Consider the following 25,805-nt stretch of genomic DNA (forward strand, 5'->3'; position numbering starts at 1 on the left):
TTGATGATCTCAGAGGTCCTTTCCAACCCGTCTGATTCTCTGATTCTGTGACTTGCCTGTCTATCTGTCTAACCTCTTCCAGTTGGAAAAACCCAACTGCTATTAAAGTTGACAAAAGACAATGATATTATTAATGAAAGCAGCTACACCATGTTAGACTGTTCATTACAGGCTCCTAGCCAACTTCAATTAATTGCATGGCTGCTATGCCTAAAAAGACTGCCCACAGAAAGAAGGCTTGGGGGGGCGGGGGAAGGAGGTATTTTTAACTTTTTGCTGTGAGGTGCTCAATCCATTGTTTTCCTCCTCAGTTGTAAATAAAATATTGCTTAAGAAAATCCCATTTTAGATTTTCTTCTAAGCACAACCTATATTAAATTCCACATCTGTATTTGCCTTTTCAGAGAGCTTCTGATACAATGAAGGTTTGTATCCTGTCTTCAACAATACTGTGTTTGGTTAACAGATTTAATTTTATACAAAGCATTTCTGAACAGAATACAGAAATAGCAATGCCATCACAACCCACTGCTTAGGCACCCTTCTCCTGCCCTGCTGTTTCCAGGCTGCTCTCCCTCCTACCCCAAACCTGCAGAACCAGCCTGTGCAGTTGAGTTAAATGTCTCCAAGGACTCTCAAGGAACTGACTCCCTCCTGGCTTTCTGACCACTTTCTCTTCATCTGAAACTGCAACGACCTCTCCTGCTTGACTGAGCTGTTCCTAAACAATTAATATTAATAATTCACACTTTAAGTCCTCTTTCCCACCCAGGATATCTCCCTATGAATGCTTTCCATACACCGAGCTTTGTGTTCCCTATGAACATGTACATTTGCAATTCATACAGGCAGGTAAATGGAATTAATTGTTGCACTTCATTAGAGACTTCATTACTGACACATCCAAACACAACTGCACTTTAAAACCCCCGGCCTTCTGTCCCAGCTTTGAGATTTAGCAACAGATCCCCAAGAGAAACCACAGCTTTGCCCAACACAACAGTGACACGCCTTTTTATACCAGTTCCTGACATCTAATATCTCGCTCTCTTTCAGCCCAAATTTAGGTAAAGGCTGAAGAAACTCAAGTTCTTTCTTGTAACAAGTGCTTCAGTTATTCTATCCTTCCTACAAACATTAAACCCAATAGTCTCTCAAGTACAGTAAAGCAGGGAAGCTTGAGTTGCTCCCAAGAGCCCTATTCCTTCCTTCACTTCACCTCACTTGTAGGTTTTTGCTAATTCAGAAAACTCCAGCTGAATTTTGCTTTTTCTGCCAATATGATCTCATGCCTCATGATCTTGCTGTGACCTCAGACCATCCTCTGTGTTGTACTGTTACATGGTTTTTACATTGCTGTTACCTTTGACTGAGTGTTTCAGGCCCTGAACAATTTATTGATAGAGATACAGTTTCTGTCCCAAACAGCTTGTGTGAGCAAGTCACAAATTCTGGCTTGCTTTCTCTATACCTTCTAACATTCATCCCACTTGGAGAAGGCCTTTTCTCCCTTGTTGTGATTACTGAGCTGCCATAGGATAGCACTAGAAGCAGGGCAGGTTTTGCCAAACGATCCCACCACTGCAGGGAGACAGGCAGCTGGCCCTGAAAAGTACAGCCTAGCTTACTTCTCAATATTTTTCCTTACCCAATGGTGAACTGCAATTAAAACTGTTTTTCTTGTCACCATGAAAAAGGTTTGGGTTTAAAGGACACTCTGGGGATGGGGATGAATGGGGATGGGGCCAGGCTACTGGTGGGAAGCAGTCAAGGACTGATTAAGGGTTTGATGGCATCCAAATGCTTACACTGCTATAAATCCCAAGGAATTCCTCTGTGTTTTTACCACTGCAAACAAGACTAGAATTGGATCTGGCATTTATTCCTTGACCACACCTGGATGCGGGCGGTGTCACTGTGGCTGGGGTTCACAGGACTGACAACTCTCTCTTCTGCCACAAGTACGAGGATATTTCCTATCCTACCCAAATTCCATGCTTCGGAACAGAAAAACACCACAAGGCTTTCCTTTTGCTTTGTAAATTAAAAGAAAACACTGATTTCCTCCTCTGCAGGGCAAGCTCGGAGACAGGATGAAGGGGTATCCATTGGGACCTGGCAAGCTGAAGATAAATAAGTAGATAATGAGATAATAAGGGAATGGATCAATCTGTTTTGTTTAAATAATGGACAAATAACGTGAAGGCACAGCGTGAGTGTGCTGGCAGCTGCGGGAGCAGCCCCCAGCCAGGGCCGGGTACCAGGCGAGCCGGGAGCTGGCAGCTCCGCCCCTGGCTGCAGCTGTCAGACCAGCACGCTCCCACCGCGGAGCTCCTTCCCCGCAGGATGCCCGCGGCGAGGGGAAAGCATTCCCTGGAGATATTTAGGCATGCCGCGGGGTGGATATATTTGGGATGAGGATGCCTTGCTTGGCTGGAGTGACACCCGCAGCTGCGTCCCCCCGTCCTGCTGCGCCGCCGCCGTGCACGGACCGTCAGGCAAATCCATTCCCTGGCCACGGCCAGAGCCGAGCAGGAAAAATAGCTGCAAGTCACCAGCTCCTGCTGACACATTCGTGGGTTGGCGGCCGGCACCCGACCCCTCCAGCAGCCCCAGCTCTGCCAGCAGCGCTCCACATCCCCAAAATAGCTGCCCCCAGGGAGACCACAGCTAATCCCCCGGCTCAATCACCATGCCGATGAATTTGGACCTGGAATCAAAACAGCCAAGTTGGTCTTTGGGAGAATTCATCCTGCACAGCTGAGCTCCTGGCTAAAGCAGCTCGGCCACCACCATGGAGTGGAGGAGCCCATGACATGGAGGAGCTCCTGCTGCAGCTCCAGTCTGGCTTTTAAATCTCAGGGAAGCCGCAAGCCCTGGAAAACAAAACACCAGAATGCTGAGGATCCAAGGAGCACCCGAGGCCACGCCGGAATGCTCGGCCTTTGGGGAGGAGGACAGGGAAGAAAACCAGATTACCCAAGGGAAAACACCTCTCAGTGTGGAAGGACACTCCAGTCCTTCTCCCTTCCCAGGAGACACTGTTCATGGCCAGCTTCTGGAATGAATTATTAAATTAAAAACCACCTGGCATCCCATTCCCAAAGTGTGCAGCAGCTCACATGAGTTCCCCTGGTCCACGATAAAGACTCGCATATCCAGAAACATCGACTTTCCCTAAATAAGCATGGCTAAGGAAGCCAGCAGAGCTCAATGGTGTTGGATAAACCTTCCCAGAGAGCTGGTGCTTGTCCACATGGTCCAAGTCCAACCTCACCAAACACTCCTGGTGCCGAGAGACCCCTCGGTTCCATCGGAATGCTGCAGCACCAGTGAGGCCAGAGCTCAGGTAATGCCTCTGAGGGTAAGATGGGAGCAGCATCTGCAGCCTATAAATAGGACCAATGAACCACAATTACAAACTCTGCTGAGACAATTCATTTATCCAGATGTTCCCATCGTGTTACCCTCAATTGAGCAGGAAATGATGGGCCTTACAGGCTCTTTCCTGCTAAACGCTGCTGTACAGGAAATCACAGCTCCAAACCTGAAGCTGTACAGGCTCTGGCAAAGGCAAAACCTCACAGCATTTCTCCTTGCTTCAGACAGGTTTCAAGCATCAAAATTCCTTGGTTTGGGGGAAGATACAGAAAGAACAGGCTCTAGGCAAAAGGTGGGTTATTTCCATTTCTTCATCTCACACCTGGAGGAAGTCAAATCCTTCCCCTTAAGCCAGAGGGGTGACCAGCCACCTATGCCACCCCCTGCCCACTCCTGCTTATTGTCCAAAAGGGGTTGGTGATTCTCACACACACCCAGGGAGCAAAGGCTGCTGAGCAAGGTGGACAACCAAACCCCACATCCTTGCAGCTTATTTACTGCAGTAGCTGAGCTATTTCTGCCTGATTTTTCCCAGTGTCCTGAGGGCACAAGAGGATCAGAGGAATGTCATCTCTTAAGTGACCTCAAGCCATGTGTTTACAGGGAGCAAATGGACTCAGGCAACCAAATTAAACACTGCAGGCTTATCAACATTTCCTCCACGAGCAACAAGGATAACAGTTTAGTTGAAGCTATTTAGGAGAAATATAGCACATTGAAGATAAAGAACAAGCTCTTCTAAACACCTCTGCTCTCTGGGCAGTGGCTTTGCTGGGGGAGGAGATGGATTGAGCTCATCAAGCCCACAGACAGCACTGAACCAGGACCAAAAGCAAAGTCCTGCCCCTGGGGGACACTCAGCACACCCAGTACGTATGTTCAGAATCACAGAATAGAACTTTAGAGGTCTTTTCCAACCATTAAAGTTGGAAAAGACCTCTAAGATCATTGAGTCCAACCTTTGACCCAAAAATACATAAACACAGGTGTGTGCAGTTTTTAATCTGGCACAGAAGAAAGGGCCATGAAGCAGGAAATCAACCAAAATCTTGCAAAACCTCTAATTTTTGGGCAAAACAGCTCATGGCACACAGCACCACCTGCTCGCTGTTTCCAGCTGACCTCCATCCCCACTGGTGTCCCAAGAGCTCATTTTTGTCCTTTGCTTTTTTTTACCCAGGGAAAGGCCATGGCCCAACAACACTGTACAATATGGAAAGTCAGCTGAGGGCGGAAAAAGGGGGTTTATTTTCTCTTTCCAAGCCTTCATGGTGACACATGGCCACCCCTGACTGGTCTTCACAACTTCAATCAAAACCCTCTCATCAGGAGAACGATTTACTCCATGGTAGTACCAAGAAAACTCCACTGATTCTAAATGGGAAAGAGCTAATCCAAGGAAAGTGCTGTTTGAGTGGTTTGCAATAAAAATAAACTGAAAGAAATTCCCCAAAAATCAAACACACTTCCCATAAGTAACATCCCTGTTCTCCCTGATGGGGTTGCACTGAGCAGGGTTCCCTTATCACCCTCATTATCCCCCAAAGATAATGCTTCCCACTAGGGAAGCTGCATCTCTGCTTCTCCCAAGTGATAAATCACCACTGACTCCCTGACACTGATTACAAACAGGAGGCTTAGCAGAGGACTGCCATGCCATACCATTCCAGCCTCTCCCTCTAGTTGCTTAGAAAAATCAACACACAACTCCTGGAAGCAGGGGGTGAGCCAGCAGGTCCAGTGGGACAGCCTGGGATTTTCTCACAGAAAGGGTCTGAGGGCCTCTCAGTGGGTTATGGGGTTTTCAAGCTGAGTTTTGGACTGACTGGAGAACCAGAGTGCTGAGAAAGAAATTAAAAATCTCATGGAAAATATGTCCATCAAGCTGTGAGTCACCAGAAGCTGTGACAGGGGTCCCAATCTGCTGCTTTATTAACCCACTGATTCCCAGACAGTTGTAGTCTTCTCTGACTGAAGCTCCATTGCTGAGTCATGTGGTTGATCACAGCCACCATCCTGACTTCCAGACACTGCTCAAGTTTAGCTCCCTGAAAGCCTCTTTAACCATGGAATGGCTGAGCTCAGAGACAGCCTCTGGAGACCCATCTCCCCTCGTCCAAAACCCCCTGCTCAAGCAGGGCTACCTACAGCTGGTTGCTCATGACAATGTTCAGCTGCTTTTTTAGTATCTCCAAGGATGGAGATTCCACATCCTCCCTGGGCGATCAGTGCCACTGCTTGGCCACCCTCACAGTGGAATAGCATTTCCTGGTGTTCAGAGGGAACCTCCCATGCCTGTTTGTGCCCATTCCCTTCTTTGCCACAAGGACATGTTTCTGATTCATGCTCTCATGCACCATGCCTGGTGTCCACCAGGACCCCCAGGTCCTTTTCTGCCACGCTGGTTTCTATCTGGGCAGCCCCCAGCATGTCCTGGTGCCTGGGGCTGTTCCTCCTCAGGTGCAGGACTTTGCCCTTCCCCTGGTCGAACTGTAGGAGGTTCCATCAGCCCATTCCTCCATCCTTTTAGATTTGTTGCCTCTGGATAGCAACACAATCCCCTGCTGTGTCACCCACTCCTCCTAGTTTGGTGTCATCTGAAAGTTTGCTGGGATTACACTCGGTCCCATCACCCACATCATTAATGGAGAGGTTAAGCAGGGCAGTGTTGACCCCTGGGACACACCACTAGTTGCTGGCCTCCAACTGGTGTTTGTCCAACAACTGACACCCCCTGGGCCTGGCTGTTCTGGCAGTTTCCAACCCACCTCGCTGTCTGCCCATGCAGCCCACATCTATTTGTGGGGATCTTATAGGAGATGGTGCCAAAAGCCTCACTGAAGTCCGGGCAGACAACGTCCAGTGCTCTCCCCTCCAAGCTCACCTTGCGGCCCCACAGGATGGAGAAGCCCCAGTAGGGGCTGGGCCCAGCAGGGGTGGAGCCAGGGCAGCACCAGCAGCAGAGTGAAACAGCACATTGTTTATCCCCCGCCAGGAAATAAACCCCCAAACCCAAAGACAGGTGCAGGTGGTCTCGGGGTGCCAGGACTAGAGGGACAAGCAGAGAGGCCTCACTTACCCCACGGTCTCATCCCAGTCGCACCAGAGCCGCTGCCCAATGCCCTCCATGCTGAGCTGGAACTGCTTCAGGCAGTAGTGCCGGATCATCCAGCCGTAGTCCGGCTCCTGGCACGCCGTCGCCGCAATGAAGTGCTGGGCTGGAAGACAGGTCAGGGGCAGGCAGGGTCAGGCTCTGCTGTGGTGGGTCATGGCACAACCACGGCCCCCAGCCCCCTGTAGAGGGCACCCACCACAGCAGAGCTGAGACCAAAGCAACCCCGCTCTCAACCAGCTGCTCCAAAACCTCCTTGAGGTTGATTTCCCTCTTCACACCCCTGGGGCCCTGCAGCACCAGCCTCCATTCCCCTCCCCAGCGCCTGATGCTGATAAACCCATTATTCAAGACATGCCAGGTAAGTCAGAAGTAAGGACGCGGATTCATTCTCTGCTGATTGCTCAGCACACGCCTTTGGACTTCAAATGCCCAGGTTTTTGGTTTAAAAAATGAGTAAGGGTGTTGGGGAAGGTGGGGAATAACCCCATGGCTCCCAGTCAGATCCCTGCTGGAGCAAAGCACCTGCACAGGGCCACGTTTGGGAACAAACGTCCACCTGAGATGGAGCACAAGGTCTGGCACAGGGAAATTCATCCCTGGTGCACGGTGCTGATTTAATCCCCCTCTGGGAACATGTCCCTGCCACATGGTGCCTTCTGGTTTGGGAGCAGGGAAGGAAGGGATGCTGCCTACAGGCTCGAGCACAATCAGTGCCATGTTGCTACTGGGGGGAAAGGGAAAGGGACAGTGATGCTACAAAAGGAAGGGGAAACAAACCTTTGAAAGAATGATTTACTGAGCCTGGCTATAAATAATACCTTTCCCTTGGTTCCAGAGAGCCAGCTCGTGCCTTCTCAGCTCCCGGAGTACACTACAGACAGGCATCACATACCAGCTCTATTTTTTGCCACGTGTGAATAACTCTGTGCTTTATTTTTATCTTGTTTTTTTTAACACGAGAGAATTTAGCTGCTTTTATTTAGCGGCCAAGGGACATCACTACGGGACATCATCCCTCTGCAGCCTCCGAAATCCTCGGAGCACACAGGTACCAGCATCCCATGGCAATGGGTGGGAACTCAGGGAATTTGGGTGATGTTTCTGGTTGGCTGCAGGGCTCCCACACTGTCTCCCACCACCAACTGTGAGTAAATGAGCCAAGAGAAGTTAAGGAGTGTTAAACCCTCACTGTTGCAATAATAAAAAATTGAGTTTATCAAAATCTAAAGCTCTCCCCAGCTGATACCAGCCAGGGGCTCACCTAACAGCACCTCAGCCAGAGATAAGCCCTGCTCAGAAATGGGAGGGTTTGAGATGCTGAAGCAAAGCACGGAGGGAGGAGGAGAAGGTGGAGGAGGAACGGTACAATAATTTTATGTGAGGCCTGGACTGCAAATCTCAGTCTGGGCAGGCTCAAGGATGATTGATGGCTGGGAGGCTTCTCCCCCCTTCTCATCCCTCGGTTGAGTGAGCACCAGCATCCAAGGGAGGCTCAGGTGCCATTCCAAGGGGTCACTCCTCGGTGAGGTCTGTGCACTGGACTGTAAAGGACAAGAGCCCTGTAAATATTATGCCCATCACATGTTTGGACAAGCAGCTGCAGAGAAAATGCCTCTGGGGAACACGTCAAGTGCAGAGCAGGAGAGCAAGAGGGAAGAAGGGAGAGCAGGGGAGGAGAACAGACCAAAAGGCAGACGGATGAGGGGCCGAGGGGGTTGAGGAGCAAAGGAGGAAACAGAGCCAGGAAGAAATGAGTGAGACGTGCAAAGCATGGAGAGAAATTGAGGAAGACAAAGCCACTTCAGGGAATTCAACAGTGATGTGACACAGGGAGAAAGAAAAGTAGGAGTTAACCGAGCGTGGCCAGGCTGCACTTCATCTGACTTTGCTCTTCCCACTCTCTTAGCATGGGTGAGCCTAGAGACAAGTCCTTTGCACCACAACTATCCTTTGGGATGCCCAAATGTTTCCTGACAACCACACAGCTGCTTGGAGGAAAACACCTTAAGAGGCAGCTCCACCTTGGGTGGAGAGAGGAGAAACACTGAATAAACCATGGGGATGAAGCAACTGAGAACCACAAAGTGGCTGCAAGGAGCTGCAAGCCACATACAGCTGGTAGTCAGCAGGAAAACCAGACCCATCAGCCAGTGACCAAGACCCTTCACATGGACATTTGATTTTTAACATGGTGAAGGGCTCTTTTGTCTTACACATCAGAAGCAAACAGCATCCAAGAGGAGTGAGGCCCAACAGAGCCCATTGTGTAAGTGCTGCCAGGATGGAGCTGGACACAGCAAGGCAAAAAAGCCCTTTTGTTTTCAGCTGACTGGGGAGAACTGACTCAAGCTGTAATTATACATTTTAAGGTCGAAGTGAGGAGAAGCTCCTGCCACATTTCCACCTAAAACCCCAGATCCCTGCTGCTTTACAGATTTCCCCCAAACCTGTGTCAGGCTAGGATGGGCTCAGGGTTTGTAACAGCAGGGGAAAAAAAAGCAGGGAGAGAGTTTTGTATCTCCTGGCTCTCATTCCAGAAGGCTTTCCTTCTGCCCTCAGCCCTGCTGATGGAGATGGGGTAAGTCAGCTGCAGTGAGCTGTAAATAACCGAGCTCCAGAGCAGTCACGTCTCTGTACTTAGCAGCATCCATTTGTGAAGGCCACAAGGAGCTGCTGAATAAATGAGCTCCAAAACACAACTATACTGAGGTTGAGCCTCCAAAGAGCTCCCCTCTCACAGGCCCCCGTCGCTCCTGCTCCCTCAGGAAAAATGGCATTGGGAGCTGTGGGAACACAGTGGTCCTCTGGGAGCATCCCGCTGGAGCCATGCAGTACCTCCAAAGCTCTGCTTGGTCTTTGGGTGCCACCTCAACATGGAGAATCACAGAATCCCAAAATAGTTTGAGTTGGAAGGGACCTTAAAGCTCATCTCATTCCACATCCCTGCCATGGGCAGGGACACCTTCCACTAGACCAGGTTGCTCCAAGCCCCGTCCAACCTGGCCTGGGACACTTCCAGGGGTGGGGCAGCCACAGCTTCTCTGGGCAACCTGTGCCAGGGCCTCACCACCCTCACAGGAAAGAATTTCTTTCTAACATTCCATCTAACCCTGCCCTCTGTCAGTGTGAAACCATTCTCCCTTCTCCTGTCACTGGAACTGTTGATGAACAACCTTCCCCGTGGAGAGAATCCCTGATTGCCTGCTAAAGGATGTAAGCTTAAGGATCCTTCATTTGCCTCTTCACAGGAAACATCTGGAGAACAGCAGTGGGGAGGTGATTGGAGGGACAGTTTTTGCAGGCATCCCAGATCCTCCTGATTGCCCTGGGATTGATGACCTGGAGAGTTCCAGCAAGCATCTACCAGGAGTCTTGAGAGTTAGCTGTAAAAAACCTGCCACACATTTATTTCTGCAGAAAAGTAGTGTTGGTCCTGAATTGTTACCAAAATTTTAGGAAAACAACTGGACAGTAGCTTGGTGGGTACCGCCCACTCCTCCAGCCACTATTGTGAGCCCACACACTTGTCACAGTGATGGTTCACCTGCAGAAATCCCTGAGCTTTCTCCACAAGGAAAGTTTTGCATTTTACATGTGTCCTCTCTGCTCAATTCCTTGGTCTCTGGCCACGTTCTCCTCAGTTTTCCGGGAATTCTTGGTCTTGTCTTGCTGGGATGTGTAACTAACCCCATGGGGAAGCAGACAGAGCCCAAGAACAGATTTGAGCATTTCAAACTGGTATAGCACGGGATGTTCCCAGTTCCCAGGCATTTTTGCAAGCCTTGCCACTCCAGCTCTCTGCCATTCGACCTCTGGATGCTGCCCAAGGTGTGTGTGCACTGGGAGACTCTGGGGCAGCAAGTCTCAAGTAAGGCAGTTTCATTTTTGGGGAGATCCCACTAAGGTGGACTCAAAACCGCTCCTACTCTCACCTCTCATGAGGGGCTGTATAAAACTAACTCAGGGAGTGAACTGGGTGGGACTCCACCACCTCCAAGAAGCCCAGAGCACTGAATGGATCCACGGTGGTGACTATCTCATTTTGGGGGGAAACTGCTTTGCTTCATAGCAAAGAGAAGGAAATAGCCATGTATTCATCAAAAAGCTTGGAAGCCTCATTAAACCCCAAAGATGGCAGAGAACTGCAAAGTGACACTCACAGGAGGGCTGGCAATGAACAAGGCACGTGTAGCACCAGCAAAGCTCTGGGCTCTAAGAACAAACACCCCAGTATCTTCCTCTGGGCTTCTCCCAGATGCTGTAACCCCCACTGTGAAATGATTAGTGCCCTCAACACATCCGAGACGAAAATGGTCTGTTTTCCCCTCCCTTTCGGGGTGATGGCTTTGCTGTTTGATTGAAAACAACCCTCGTGGTTTGGACTCAGTTGCAGAATAAAACCCAGCAAGAGCTGGAAATCTGGTGTTTGTTCACTGAGCGTGATCCGAGCCCTGCACTCAGCACAGCCCCATCCAGTGGGATGAATCCTGCCTCAGCAGGTACAAACCTGTGAGATTAAACCAGGTACAGCCTAACTGGACAGACGTACTCCATGCTGCCAACCTGTCTACTCACCAGCTGGGAAGGAGGTGGTCTCTTGGGGCTAACCTCAAACCTGATTTTGTTCCCCTTTCTTGTGACCAACAACCCCCAGACACCTCAGACTCACAGCTGTCCCTTCCAGGCCACTCATCCTGGTGACAAAAACCTCCAGTGGGGATCACAGCTCCACGCCCCTGCTGGAGGTACCACATGGCTCTAGTAGAGCAGGTTTTCAGTCGGGGGATTTTGCAGGCACAGCCCTGAGAAACCCTGAAAGCACATGTTCATTCCCTCAGGCCACCTCATTTTCCTTTCCAACCCCTCCCCTGGTGTTGGGACCCCCATTTACACACAAACCAGCCAGGCTGGTCCTCAGCAAGTGCATTTCTCAGCATCTTCCCTTTCACTCAGCAGAACCAAAAAAAAAAATGGAAAAATTGGCCCTTCCAGTATCTGCAGACCCTTGGGAAGGGTCTGATTCCCTCTGCTTAAAAATACACCTCCCGCCAGGGCTGCGTCAAGCAGCCGCCAGCTCAGCAGAGCCTTCGGAGCTTACAAACACTCCCTTGGTTCACCAGGAAAAACTAAGCTAGTGCTTAGCAAAGCTGTGTCCCACTTTGGCTGGAGCTGGGGGACAGAAAACTGCAGATGTTGGAGTTGGGAAGGGCAGGGTGGCCGGCTCAAGGCCGTGTGTTCCTCTCTGAGAAAGGAGGGAGCCATCTGCTCACACCTCCGCTTGCTGACAGCCCAGGATGTGCCCCCACAGTCAAATGAAATCTCTGAGCCCTGACAAGGCTATTTCTGTCCTGGTTTTACATGAGGAATGTATTTTTAAAGCCTCTCTTCCCTGGCTGAGTCAGACTGGGGGCACTGGCCCCCAGCCCGAGCTGCTGGCAGTGACTCTGGGGGTTGTCGGGGCTGTGCAGCAGCTTGGGAATGGAGATGGATGGAGGGGCCCAAACCCTGCAGGTGTTTGTGGGGGAGACAGAGACTTGCACAGAATCATCCCATCCCAAACCTGCTCATGGATGCTTCTGAAGTATCCTCAGGTCCCAAAACCACACAGACTCTGCCTCCCCTGCCCACTTCACTCTTGTTCACTGAGTGAACAAGACAGTTGTGGCACTGTCCCTTAATCCTCAGGATTTTCTCTCCCAGCATAACCACTCAGGATGTAAACCAAGACGGAACTCACGGGATTTTGGGGTTTTCATGTGCTGAAAGGGAGTGGGGATTTTTCAACACACCGCTGAGTCACGGCACAGTGAGGATTTCAGAGGCAGAGCAGATGCTGGGAGGTGGGGGGAGATCTGCCTGTCTCCCAGGACCTGGGAAGGCCGATCCCAGGATGTCTCGGACATGCTGCCACTGCCCACTTCAGAAAAGAGAAGGAGCAGTCCCCTCTCTCTGCCTGCCCTCTGCTCCAGGGGGTGCAGATGGAGCAGCAGAAGGAAACTACTCACCTACTTCTTAAACAAAGCAGTCTGTAAGCACAGCCTGGACACAGTTACAAAGCCCAGCTGGAGCTCCCCCCTGAGCTCTGCAGATGGAGAGTTCACCCCAAATTCTGCCTGTCCAACAGCCTCACTGCCATGAAGCCATACAAAAGCTTTCAGAGCACTCAAGGACTCATGAAACTTGGACAGGGAAGAAGTCACTCAGGTTCAAAGGGGGAAAAAAGCCTCACAGCAGGGAAAAATTGTCAAATGAAGAGGCAGGGCGAGGAAAGTTCAATGGTACGAAAACGGATATTCCCCCTGGAAAACACACATGGGGCTGTGGCTTTGCTTGTGCTTCTTTGAGGAGCAAGCTGCAGACACCACAGCCCCAGGGAAGAGCACGGCCACGGGCCTCCCCCTGGCTCCCCAGATCACAGGATCATAGAATGTTTCAGCTGGGAAGGCCCTGTAAGACCAGCAAGTCCCACCCTCAACCCAGCACTGCCAAGGCCACCCCTAAACCATGCCCCAAGTGCTACATTCACATGGCTTTTAAGTGCCTCCAGGGATGGGGATGCCAACACTGCCCTGGGCAGCCCTTTGGGTAAAGAAATTTTTCCTAATATCCAATTTAAATCTCCCCTGACAAGACTTGAGGACACTTCCGCTTGTTCTATGGCTTGTTTCCCTGGGAGAGGAGCCTGCCAGGGAGTTGCAGAGAGCAAGAAGGTGCCCCCTGAAACTCCTTTGCTCAGGCTGAGCCCCCCCAGATCCCTCAGCTGCTCCTGGTGCTCCAGACCCTTCCCCAGTTCCATTCCCTTCTCTGGACATACTCCAGCTCCTCGATTCCTTTCTTGTCCTGAGGGGCCCAAAACTGAACCCAGAATTTGAGATGTGGCCTCAGCAGTGCCCAGCACAGGGGGACAATCGCTTCCCTGGCCCTGCTGGTCACACTATTCCTGATACAGGTCAGGTGCCATTGGTTTTCTGCCCCCCTGGGCACACTGATGGCTTATGTTCAGTTGCTGTCACTCAGCACACCCAGATCCTTTCCCTCTGCGCCACTTTCCAGCCACTCTGCCCCAACCCTGGAGCTGCCGGGGGTTGCTGTGACCAAATACAACCCAAAGCCTCTCTGCTGCATCTCTCTCCATCTGGGCCTGCTCACAAAACAGCCTCCCCTGACACTAAATAAACACTTGTTGACCAATCCCATTAAATCCCAGCAAAATGAGATCTCTGTGCCAAATACAGACCGTGGCAGGAGGTGCCATGGTGTAAGTGCTGTGCCAAGGATATAAGGAGGGGTGAGGGGCAGTGTAAAACCCTGCTGGCCTGGGAGACAGCGGACACCTGAATGCAGAATTGGCACAGAAAGTCACTCCCTGGTCAGCCAGGCTGGGGACAGTCCCCTGCCAGGGACCTGGCCATGTGGAAAGCTCGGGCTGCAGATGCCCTCCAAAGGGGTCAAAGGCTTCCACATCCTAGGGAATGGAGCACAAGACGTGGTGGGTCAGAGGAGCACGCTGGGGCCCATCCCCAGAAGTCCCATTTCTGAGGGACACTGCTTAGATGAGCGCAGGAGCAGAGCCAGCAAGGGCTGTGTTTCACCAAAGCCAGGTTGGATGCTCCAGAAACACTCTGGGGGATAAACATCCCCGGGTATGAAGACTTACTTACAGTAAAAGGCAGTAACGGGAGAAGGTCAAGCGGAAACAAGCGGATCCCAAACAGCCGTCGGCTCCGGCTCAGCCGCACACCGGCTGCCGGACACGGTTCCTGCCACAGGCGCCAGCACAGGGACCTTTGACTTCACCCCTGTTTTTTTGGCAGCCTGATGATCTTCTGATAACACACCCAAGCCTGTGACCTGCTCTGAAGCGATACAGGGCACCAGGTTTCACCACAGCACATCCCATCCGAGCGCTGCGATTGCTCTCCCCCACCGCGGTGAGGGGCAACAGGAGCAGCTCCAGTCCCTCTCCCTGCCTGGCACCTGGACCCTGCCACCCATCCCAGCTCTGTGGCCCCACAGAGTGGCAGTTCTTCAGGGAGGCAAACAATCTGGGAGACTGAAATGAAAACCACCCTGGTCTTCATCCTGCCCACATGGGGTTTCACCTCTGCTGATGACACTGCCCAGGTCCTGCCTTGTCCCCAGTATCCATGGGTGACCCGTGCACCTTGTCCCCTGAACTCACAGCCCAGCCCGAGCAGGAAGCCCAACCACTAGTTAACAAAAATATCATCAAATCCATTGGTTGCAAGCTTAACATGGCACTTGTTTACAAAAATTATAAAATTAAGAGAAACGCCACACAGGTGTTGCTTCCAGGCAGCTGGCTCCTATCTCAACTTCAACTAAAAACTCCCTGGCAATTATTTTTAGGGAGTTTATTGTGTGCCCTCTTGGAATAGCTATAAAACGACAGCAAAGACTCAAACACCCCCATCCTGGCAAAAAGTAAATGCCTACAGATCATCAAAGTACCATCTCGATGGATAAATCACTTCCTTCCTTCACAGGCACAACAGGACACCAAATTTAAAACCTTTGAGATCCTTTTGGGTTTCATGATTATGTTCAGCTGTATGCAAAATACCTCATTAGTGCTGGCTGGAAAAAAAAAAGCTACCTCTTTATCTTGCTTTGTGTAATAAAATGAAACGAACAGAATTCCAGGAGCAGGGATGAAGTTAAAAAATCAGATTAAAGGCCTTTAGGTTCTGAGTATTCACCTGTATTAGCATGAGTTACAGAATGTGCTTGTTATCCATTAGAGGCTGCCAAGTACCTTTCCAGAAACACGTCCCTAGACTTGATTCTGCAGAGGGCAGAATGGCAAATATTTTTATTTCCCGCCCCCCCAATTCATTCAGCAAGTAAAATAAAATCAAAACTAGCCGAAAAGGGAGGAAAGAGAAATGAATTCCAAACCCTGCCACGCTGAAATCCAGTTGCTGCCTGATTGCAAACCAGGGGAGGGAAAAATCTGCCATGAGCTGTTAGTTACAAAGATAATTATATCCTTAATGAATAGCGGGGTCTTTTGGAAAATAATTCTCCCTGACTGAATTAATGGAGGAAAAACACAGGTTTTAGACACGCACTGGCAATGTGTGCACAGCCCTGACTGACTTCATTGGCTTCACCCACTCCAAGTTCAAACCATCTCTGCCTGTGACCACCGCCAAAACCTGCTCCCAGAAGGAGGGTGAAAGAAACCAGGGATCCCTCTGGAATTCTGTGCATCCCACTTTTGCTAACAGCCCACGAGGTTGGCAGCAGCAGCCAGGGTCTGAAGTGATGCCAGCCCTGAGAACAAGCCACCTCTCTCCTGCCTACCAGGGGAGGACTGTGGTTTCCAGCTTTGCCATCCCAACACCTTAATCCAGTGTTAGACCCGGGCTTTAGAGCTATTTTTAGAACATCAACAAAGCTCGGGACACCACAGGAGGCCAGATGTCAGCTTGGTCTCAAACCCAGGCTGGTCTGGCTGCAGAAAGCCAGGGAAAAACCAGCAGCCACCACACTCAAGATTTCAGGAATGTGCTAAAGGCAAATGCACTCTCCTCCCACCCCCCGAGAGTATTTTTTCCTTCAGCTATTTCAGTTGACTGAGGCTAAAATAAGAACAGGGAAAGTAACTCCAAGGTTAAAAGTGCTTGGCCGTGGTTTGTAGACAACACTCTGCGATTCTGCTGGCTCAGGTTTCAAGGGGTTTGAGCGTATTAAACATGGACTATTCTGCTACATGGGACCATCTACCATTTGACTGAACTACCTTTGAGATTAAAAAAACTGCCAACAGATCACCTATAAGGAAGCACATAGTGAGTAAACATAAAAAATTTGTTAGGGAGAACACCAAAATAAATAGTCTCACTGTCTTGTCGGTGCATTCACCACAGGTTGCACAGAACAGTAGCTTGACTAAATACTTTCAACACAGAATTTCCAGACTAAAATCTGTTGCTGAGCTGTGTGAGCAGCCCAGAAGTAATTTATTTTCCCTTTTAACAGAGATTTCTCGATGCGGTTTTCTTTCCTTCCAGCTGAACAGCACACAGACATTGCACCTCTGCAACTCACACACATAGAGCGCTGCCCCTTTCCCAACAACATTACCTAAAGGATAGAGGGAAGCCCAGAGGGATTGCATCCTGCCCTCAGCCAAAATCTAGAGGTTTTCAACCAGGCTGCTGCCCACTTCTCTGCCAGGATGCTTTCCTGAGGTGTCAGGATGTGCTTTTAAATCCTCAAAAGCTCACGTTGTAGAAGCACAGAGACAAGGGACTGAGACCATTAAGCAGGTTCATTACTGGGTTTGATGATTAAAAGCAGCCAGCTCGCAGGCAGCACACACAGCAGCACAACAGCAGACAGGGACAAGGATTCCCTGGTATTCACCCACCCACAGTGGGAATTAGCCTGGCAAACCCTAGCCACAGATATATTTTAGAAGAGAAAAAGGCATTTAGCTATTTGACCAAGCTGAAACATGCTCTGTTTCCCCTATAAGGGGTTTTCAATGCTATTCTCCTTCCAACCCAGTGGTGTTTTTGGTCCTCTCCTGGTGCAGGGTCTGTGCTGGGAAGGGCTGTGACCACAACCATCGCTGCGGGGCCCGAACCTCCCCCAAACACCCACTAACACTGACAGAGCCAGACTTCACAGCTGGCCAGAGAAGCAGAATGAACCTGTCAGTGCAGAGCAATAACTCCAGAATCCCACCTGCAGCTTTCCAAGACCTCTCTTAACTCTGCAATGATCTGATATTGATTTCCAGCCCCGTGAAAACATAAAGGATGCCACCCCCATTTTTAGCCATTATGAGGTCTCTAATTTCATTCCAACCAGGTCACAGCATTTATGTTTTCATTATCCACAACCTCCCGGGTCATCACAAATAGGAGATCACGGCACCAGTGCTTAATGGCTCTTTAATTCAAGAGCATTTCAGAGTTAATAAATGCAATTCAATTTCTCAAACCCAAGTGGCTTCCTGACCAGATAACACAGCCTCCATCCACCCTACCAAATCCATAGGCCATTGGTTTCTGCAGGAATAGAACTGGCATGTATGGGAGCATACAAGAAATTACAGGGTGGAGGCAATTTGTTCTTCCCTACTCACATACTTTTAATGTTTAGGAAGTTTCAAGTCCTCTCCATCTCAAAAAATGTTTTGAAAGGGAGGAGGACATTTTAGTTTATTGTTGGGGATTTCTAACATGGTAAGCTCTAAATACTGAGGAGGACTTTTCCAGAGATGCAATAGCCTTCAATTAGATTTTAAAGGAAGCCTTAGCACTTTTATAGAAGAGGCACTCAAATCACCGGCAGTCATTACTGAGTGTGCTTTGAGCTGAGAGAAAACATAAATATACCCCCAAAATTTAGCAGTAACAGTGCAGCTGCCTGACTCACAAAGCTGTTCCTGCAGAGGTTTCCTTTTCTCATTACTTTTACTGTTCATCTTTTCTTATTATTATTATTATTTTTGAGTCCAGCAAATTCAAGTGATGAGATGACCACAGCCTGCAAAGCTCCAAGCTTTGGTATCAAGGTGTAAGGGACAATGGTTTAAGGATGGTTACAGGGTAACAGGAATATAGAATCATAGAATGGTATGGGTTGGAAGTGACCTCAAAGACCATCTCATTCCAACTCTCTGCCATGGGCTTCCACTAGCCCAGGTTGCTCAGAGCTCCACCCAACCCGGCCTTGAACACTTCCAGGGATGAGGCAGCCACAGCTTCTCTGGGTAAACCTGTGCCAGGGCCTCCCCACCCTCACAAAGTAGAATTTTTTTCCTAATATGCAATCCAACCTTGCCCTTTGTCAGTGTGAAGCCATTCCCCCTTCTCCCATACCTGCTCTCATAAAAAGTTCCTCTGTATCCTTCTCATATGCTCACAGGCACTCAAGCATGTGCAGAAAACCCAAAACATCTATCTCCTCTCATCGCCACATCTTTTCCCAGAGGCATCTTGGACCACAGATCAAAGTCATGTTGTTCATACACACAGTTAAGACAATTAAAGACACTCTGAAGAACTTCAAAGGTTTCTACCTTTTTTCCTGACCCCAGGGGTGCCAGCAGATGAAGAGAGGATACAAATGGACTTAGAATTTCTTGTTTTCCAGGAGAGGCCATAAACAGTGCCAAAACCTTTTGTTTTTAAGAAAGCGTCATTTTCTGCAGAATACGCAAACACAGTACTGTACAGCATAGGCAGAAGATGGAGGGAATCAATGATACATTAATGTTTTACCAGCCTTGTTTGCAATGCAGCTTTCTAAATCCAAAAGAAATCCGAATAGCACAGCCCAGCACTGCCTTTAAACACAAATACAGTGCAGAGCTGATGTGGTGCCAATCATCACTGCCCCAGTAACAAAGAGCAAGACCACAGCTCATCCCCTCCTGAGAAGCCTCTATAGGGAGCTGTAGCCAAAAAACAGAAAAAGCCTAATCTTACCTTAATGGAAGTGGTTACCTTGGGATACAGCTGGATCTCAGGTCTGCTGAATGAGACCAAGGTTATTTTTAGGATGGTTGATTCCCTGACCATCGCTTGCTTTTGAAAGACTCTGCAGCAAGGTGGGAAGTTACTTACAGCTTTAAGAGAAAGGCTTTTCTGGCACAGGAGGAATGCTTGGCCAATCCTGCCAGGATTTGGACTGTGGCTTTGGTACAGCCAGGGGTTTATGGTGACAGGGAGAGGGGGCCTGTGTCATCCCATTCTCTCATGGCCCACACCACATGCAAAATTTGGTACAGCTCGCCCAGCTTTAGGCCAGGGACTTGTTCCCCACCACCAAGAGGCTGTGGTCACAGAGCACAGAGGATGTTCCCAGCTAGCAGTAGAAGCTGGATCTTAGACAGTATCTAGTTCTTCTGAAACAGAAAATCACTTCTGCATCCTGCTGTGGGCTGCAGCAGCAGAGCACAGCTGAACACAGCGAGCAGGAGCTGGGGCAGGACCAGCCCCAAGGAAAGCCCCCAAGCTCAGGCTGAGCTGCCTACAGAGGTGGACACATCTCCAGAAACCCAGCTCTGGGGAGGAGACCACCCCAAACCACACTCAGTGTTCATAAAACTCTCGACAGTTTGCAAAGGAAGGTGTGTTAGTGACACACCTGAGAGTGTGTCCTAAGGCAGCGGCTGGGCCCACAAGCTGGCAGTGAAAACATCAACACACAGCCATAAAACTCACCCTCCCTCCCTGCTACTGGCCCAAAGAGGCCTGAAATGGAGTGTGGCAAGATTTACAGACACAGAGACGATGCTCCCCACACAAGTGTCAAACCTGGTGTCAAGCAGAGGCACTCCAGGTCTGCCAGCAGGATCATTAGCAGGATCCTGGCAAATACAGTAACAGAGCTTTTTCCACACCTTTTGTATCCTCCCCTTTTCAAAATATTCTTTTCATTTTAAAAACCTGCTTCCTCAGAAGCATCAGTGACCTCAAAATTCATGACTCTACCACGATTTCTGGGCTCTCAGTTGTCACTTGCAATTTCCATGCAGCCCTGTCTGTGTGCAGGGCTGTGAAGCAGAAAGGCACAAAAAGGTTGTTTTTTTGTTAAATAGCACAGACTGTGCTCAAAAATAAAAATAAATAATCCCACAAGAAGGATGCAGGTAAAGACAAACACATTCACAGCATCATGATTAGCTGCCATCAGGCAGAGGCAGCGTCCTGCTGCTTCCAAGCCCACTGTAGGTGGAAAGGAGCAGCCTGGAGTACCAGCAACTCCTGCTTGCTTCGCTTTCAGCAGTTACAGTGCCCAAACCAAGAGAAGGAAGGGTCAGGAAAATGAGACTGACTGGGAAAAAAAAGCAGAGAAAAATCCTAACCAGCAGAGTTAGTGCTCACTGGCAGCAAAACCAGGCACAGGTTTCTGCACTGACCACTCACTCCTCAGCCAGGGACCCGCAGCCTTTCCCTGCAACCCGGCACAGAGAATGTGCCTTGTCCAAGGGCACAGCTTTCTCCTGCCCCTGCACAGCTGAGGAGCGGTAAATAGTTAATCAGAGGGTACAGGTAAGCCCATTACCTGCAGCATAGCTCAGTGCATTATCCACCAGGGTTTGGAGGGGAAAACCAGCACAGGAGAAGGAAGGGAAAGAAGGAGAAATCTGTGCATCCTCAAGGAGCACTTTGATTTCATGGAAGATCAGCGTTAGGACGAGAGTTCATGGTTTAAGTACCTTAAATAAACACACTTCTACAAAGCACATGTACGCGATCTCTCGGAGCTTTCTGCTGCGGGTACACAGGTGACAAGCACGGCACAAGTCTCTACCTGTTGCAGCTGAAATGCCAGGAGCAGCAAAGAAACCAGGGCATGCTGCACCCAAGAAAACAACTGGGCAACAAAAACTTCCAACCCGATCGCCAGTAAAACCCCGAAACATCTGACCTCACCTGAGAGAAGCCTGTTTGAACGAGCACTTCTGGCTGCCTGCTCTCCCTGCGGCTCAGGAACGGGAAGAGAGACTCCTAAAGCAGTAATTAAAAATGTGCAGCAAAAGGCAAGGACGGCTGCCAGCGGAGCACGGCTCAGTACATCTCACCTACCAAGCAGGGAGTCCCATACAAAGCAGGCTGTGTCCAACAGCATCATCACCTCAGACTCCCAGGCCAAGCGCGATGTGTCCCGGCGTTCTGGGATAATTTCTCCTTTTGATTCCCACCCGCCGTCTGTGTCGCCAGCGACGCCAGGCTGGTGCCCCCCCGGGTTTCAGGGAAGAAGGGTGTAAGCGGTGAAGCCCGGGAGGAGGCGGCAGGGGCTGCACGCCCGTTCCCAACGCAGAGGGGCTTCCAGGGAGCCTCTCCCGCCGCCCCACCGGCCCCGGGGGAGTTGTGTCCCGGCGCCCGCACTTACCCAGGACGAAGCAGAGGAAGCGCCGCGGGAGCAGGGCCATGGCCCCGCGGCAGGAGCGGCTCCGCTCCGGGGCCGGGCGGGCTCCGCGCCCGCGGCGCTGAGCGCAGGGGCGGACCCGGGGCGGCCGCGGGCCCCGCCCGCTCCACGGGGCTCGCTCGTCCGCAACACCCCCTTCTCCCCAGAGACCGGGGGGAACCGCTCCCCAGGCGCCTGCAGGATGTAGCCGAGGCTCTCGTTACCTCCGACTCCCCACCCGTAGCCCGGAGCCGCGGGAAAGGGAGCGAACAGTTCAAAAGGAAAGCGTCGAGAAGTCCTTCTTCCCCACGCGGTTTCCTTAGCCCTGCTTCTATCTCCACCGAAGGAATTTCTCCCTAGCCTGAGGGTGAAAATCTAGCCTTCCCCCTTTTATGTGCTGGATATGAACACAGAGGATGCAGTGCAACCTTAGGGAGAAGGTAAATGTTTTGGTTTTTTTTTTTAACCGAGTGGAACATCACTACTGAGCTCCTACAGCTCCACCTGCAGCTCATTGCCGAATCATGTCTGAACAGCAGTGCCTGCCTGCGCTCCTCAGGATAAGCCACTAGGAACAGGTGAGGGCTCCAGCTGCAGCGAGGCCACTGGCCGGCAGATCGCTTCTCTCACATTTTAAGTCAGCTCTCCCTTTCAAAGGGAGAACAATAAACAAGGAAACCTGGTGGAATGTCACAGTGCACTCATTGGAGTGTTTCACACTGCAGACACTTCTGCTTTCCCAACAGAAACAAAACAGCCTGCACGCCAGAGCCAGTTCTTCCTAAACTATTAACACCTGCCTAATTACAGAGTCAAGTCAGGGAACAGAAACAGCAACAGCTGCTATTAATAATGTGGCACAGTAAAGCCAAGGCCTGCTTTCATCTTTACAGGACCAGGGCAGAAACCAAAACATCACCAGCAGCAGCAGGACCAAGGTACAGTACAAAGCTGGGCTTTGACAGCGTTACCGTAGCAGTTCTGCTACGAGGAGAGGGAGTGGATGAGATCTGAAAACAACACTGGCACAACTTTTTGAAGAACAGATTTTAACCTTTATTGACCACAGATCAGTTCTCTCACATTTTAAGTCAGCTCTGCCTTTCAAAGGGAGAACAGTGAAGGAATGCCACAGTGTATTTGAGTGTTTCATATTACAGACACTTCTGCTTTCCCAACAGAAACAAAACGGCCTGCACGCCAGAGAGACAGTTCTACCTACACTATTAACACCTGCCTAATTAGAGTCCAGTTCAAGGGACAGAAACAGCTGCTACTAAAAATCTGAAAACAGCACAACACTGGCACAACTTTTTGAAGAACGAATTTTAACCTTTATTAGTAACCATGGCTGCTCTTTCCAGTAGCAATTACAGCAGGATCTAGAACAAAGTACAACAGGGAGTGAGTTAGGATAGATGAGCTTTGAGCCCAATCACCTTAAATGCATTACTTACTTTTCTTCTTACTATGGAAAGATGGGAGTTCTTTTTCTCTCTTATTTACTAATGACTTGGCTATTTCTCACCTCCCTCATGATCAAAATAAAAATTATGTCATTACCTCTTTCGCAAAGCAACGCAAAAAAATACAGTAATAGGAACAATGATGACTGCAAAGCCCACACACCATTTAAAAAATAAATAATCAGTTGACAAGGAAAGCAGAACACATCTTGAGGCTGTTAAAACTTACTGACTGACAACGCTCTCAAGTGTAAAATTTTGTATTTTAGGCATGAGTTCGTGTCAGTCCAGTGGAATTCAGTCAGTAGACTAACATTTTTTGCAGGAAATCTGGTAGTGGCACTGCTAGCAGGTTCCTAAAGGCATCCATAGGTACCCAAAGCAAACAGGGTACCAAGCTTAGTAGGAGACTGAAACAAGGATGTCTCCTACAGGAGAAGAGATACACACATCCCGGGAATTCCGGGCTGTGGTTTCAGCACGTTCAGCTCACTGCAGCTTCCTGCAGTGCTGTATCACCGTGCAAAGTGCTTAACATGAGAAAACTACAAGACAGACAATCTAGTTCTGTCAGATTTCTACTCCAGAGCTGAACATCAGCCACCAGAGAGATGTCACCATTTTTTCTGAACCAAATCCCGCGCTGGGATTTCTTTATGAAAGGCTACGCAAGGGCCGGCCATTAGATGTCACCTTTGTGCAGAGTATGTGTGACAACACCCTCCACAAAGTTAATCGCTAAAGCAGTTTAGTAGTTAACCCCCAGTACAGCAAGTTCTCCTGGTGTACTGGGGGTTAACTGTGAGACAGCTCCCAAATCTTAAAAACCAGTGTTTCAGTGGATTCACTTCAGTACTTCTTGTAGAGCTGATAATCTAGTCAGGTTATAGAGCTATGCAAATTCAAGTGGTTTTATTTTGGTGTATTTCTGCAGGCTGGAATACTCACTGTTTTTCATTGCTTTTCCTGCCCACAATTGGGCATTGATTTCCTCAGAATGGCAGAGGTCCTTTCCTCAATAGTACTGATGGCCAAGCCACATAGCATACCTTTGTTGTTTTTCCTCACCTGCTGAATAGCTTCCACAATTTGGTCTCTATGGAAATGAAAGAAATAACTGTTTACACATCACATTTTGTGCAATACATTTAGCACTTAGTTACCATGGATATTGGCTCCATTACAAGCCAGAGCAGAAAGGAAATCCCAGAACTCTCACCTGCTAGCCTCTGGATGGGTTGCTTGAAGTCTCTTAATCAGCTTGGTAAAGCTGCTCAAGTTCAGTGCATAAGGAGAATTAAAGATATCACCTGGTTCAATGCTGTAAGAATAAGATGTTTTCTGCAGGGAACTTTCTCCAGTATCCTAGAATTGCATCAAAATAAGGAAAAAGTGAATGGGTTAAGTATTGTACAGGTCATACAACAAATCTTTCCTACAAATAAATATAAAGTCATAGAACCACAGAAGGATTCAGGTTGGAAGGGACATTATAGAGTCCATCCAGTTCCACCCTCCTGCCATGGGCAGGGAACACCTTCCACTAGCCCAGGTTGCTCAGAGCCCCATCCAATGTGGCCTTGGACACTTCCAAGGATGGGGCAGCCACAGCTTCTCTGGGCAACCTGTGCCAGGGCCTCACCACCCTCACAAGGAAGGATTTCCTTCTAATATCTAATCTAAACCTGCTCTCTTTCAGTTTGATACCAGTTTGAACAAGAAAAAACCCAAATGATACAGTGACCAATACAGACTGAGATCAGTAAGTTATTCCAATACAACCACTTGTGTTATCCAATCTGTAAATTAGAAACAAAACTACTACATGCATTTATGAGTAACTTACATTCCTGCTACTTTAAATTAGATCCAATTACCATTTCCCAAAGGACTAGCATGTTTAAAGAGAAATCCCCAAAGACAGCAAATCTATGCAGTTTATGAGAGCAATACCAGCAAGTACTAATTTGGTGTTTACTGTCCAAGGGCCAAGCTGCGCCAAGACAAAATCCTGTATTTGTACAGATATTTCTTCTATTTCTACTAAAAAACCCTACAATTTCTTTCCAATCCAGTACCCCAAAATCTTTCCTGTGTAAAATCTCAGGACATTCACATTAAAAAAAGGTGTTACTCAAAAAGGGGAGAAAAACAAGATGAAAACTCTAGTGCAAATGGGTAAGTTCCCAACTGTCTTAAGAAAAGTCACAATTTGATGCAGAGGCAAAGCAATAGTGCTCTCACTCTTCTGTCACATGCCAGAAATTTATTACCAATACATAACACATTTTCCTACCCTAACATCATTCTCTACATATTAAATGTAACATTTGATGAGACAATAAGTTTTAAGGCTCTTAGTCTGCCATAGAGAGGAGCTTTGGTAATAATTATTTACCTTTTGATTATCTCCAAGCAAAGAATGTACCAACTCTTCAGTAGGTGATTTCATATCAGGGAACTTGACAGCAAACGAATGGATGAACTCAGTAAAGAGGCAAGACATTACTACTACAACATAACTAAGAACAGACATACCTCCAACACTGAGGAACTTGGGCCACCAACATGAACAGAAGAATGTTCATTCCCACTCTGCACTGTCTTCACTTCTAATAATAAATGTAAGAAAGTGAACAGTTACAACTATTCTTGTTTCAGTTCTAGCTGACATATTCTCTGTAAATTTTGGATGCCTAGAGAGAAAACTTTTGGGAAAACCTAAGAGAATGAAGAGGATCTTCTAACAGAAAATGAGTCTCCTGAGAAGCACAATAGTTCAGTTTGTGAAATATCTCTTCCCTGAGTGTTTCCTGAGGTTTGAAAAGGCAAAAGAGGCAAAGAAAACACTGCCCTGAACTAACAGGTACCACTGCTGAAGGCTGGGCATTGAAATCATATGAAATCATATGAAATCATATGAAATCATATGAAATCATATGAAATCA

At 48.9% G+C, this 25,805-nt stretch overlaps 2 protein-coding genes across 7 annotated transcripts in view; both read right to left on the reverse strand.

Moving 5' to 3' along the window:
• The window catches only part of RAMP1 (receptor activity modifying protein 1), a 26,357-nt gene extending 4,866 nt beyond the window's left edge, over window positions 1-21,491 (reverse strand). Inside the window, exons 1-2 of one of the 3 annotated variants that reach the window (XM_027637122.1) lie at window positions 21,377-21,491; window positions 6,461-6,599 (exon numbers count right to left, since the gene is read on the reverse strand). In XM_027637122.1, coding sequence (XP_027492923.1) covers window positions 6,461-6,599; window positions 21,377-21,416 — 179 coding nt within the window. In that variant the 5' untranslated portion in view covers window positions 21,417-21,491. Of the gene's footprint in view, window positions 1-6,460; window positions 6,600-17,908; window positions 18,037-21,069; window positions 21,157-21,376 lie in introns of those variants that run through there. The other 2 variants (XM_027637121.1, XM_027637120.1) reach the window with 2 other exon arrangements.
• A 1,211-nt stretch (window positions 21,492-22,702) lies between these two features.
• The window catches only part of RBM44 (RNA binding motif protein 44), a 9,614-nt gene continuing 6,511 nt past the window's right edge, over window positions 22,703-25,805 (reverse strand). For all 4 annotated transcript variants that reach the window (XM_027637117.1, XM_027637119.1, XM_027637118.1 and 1 more), the window contains 4 exons: window positions 25,396-25,469; window positions 24,077-24,222; window positions 23,806-23,953; window positions 22,703-22,773 (listed from right to left, as the gene is read on the reverse strand). In XM_027637117.1, coding sequence (XP_027492918.1) covers window positions 23,812-23,953; window positions 24,077-24,222; window positions 25,396-25,469 — 362 coding nt within the window. In that variant the 3' untranslated portion in view covers window positions 22,703-22,773; window positions 23,806-23,811. The remainder of the gene's footprint in view (window positions 22,774-23,805; window positions 23,954-24,076; window positions 24,223-25,395; window positions 25,470-25,805) is intronic.

Source organism: Corapipo altera, unplaced genomic scaffold (assembly GCF_003945725.1).
Source record: "Corapipo altera isolate COAL_440 unplaced genomic scaffold, ASM394572v1 45, whole genome shotgun sequence".
Taxonomy (NCBI): domain Eukaryota; kingdom Metazoa; phylum Chordata; class Aves; order Passeriformes; family Pipridae; genus Corapipo; species Corapipo altera.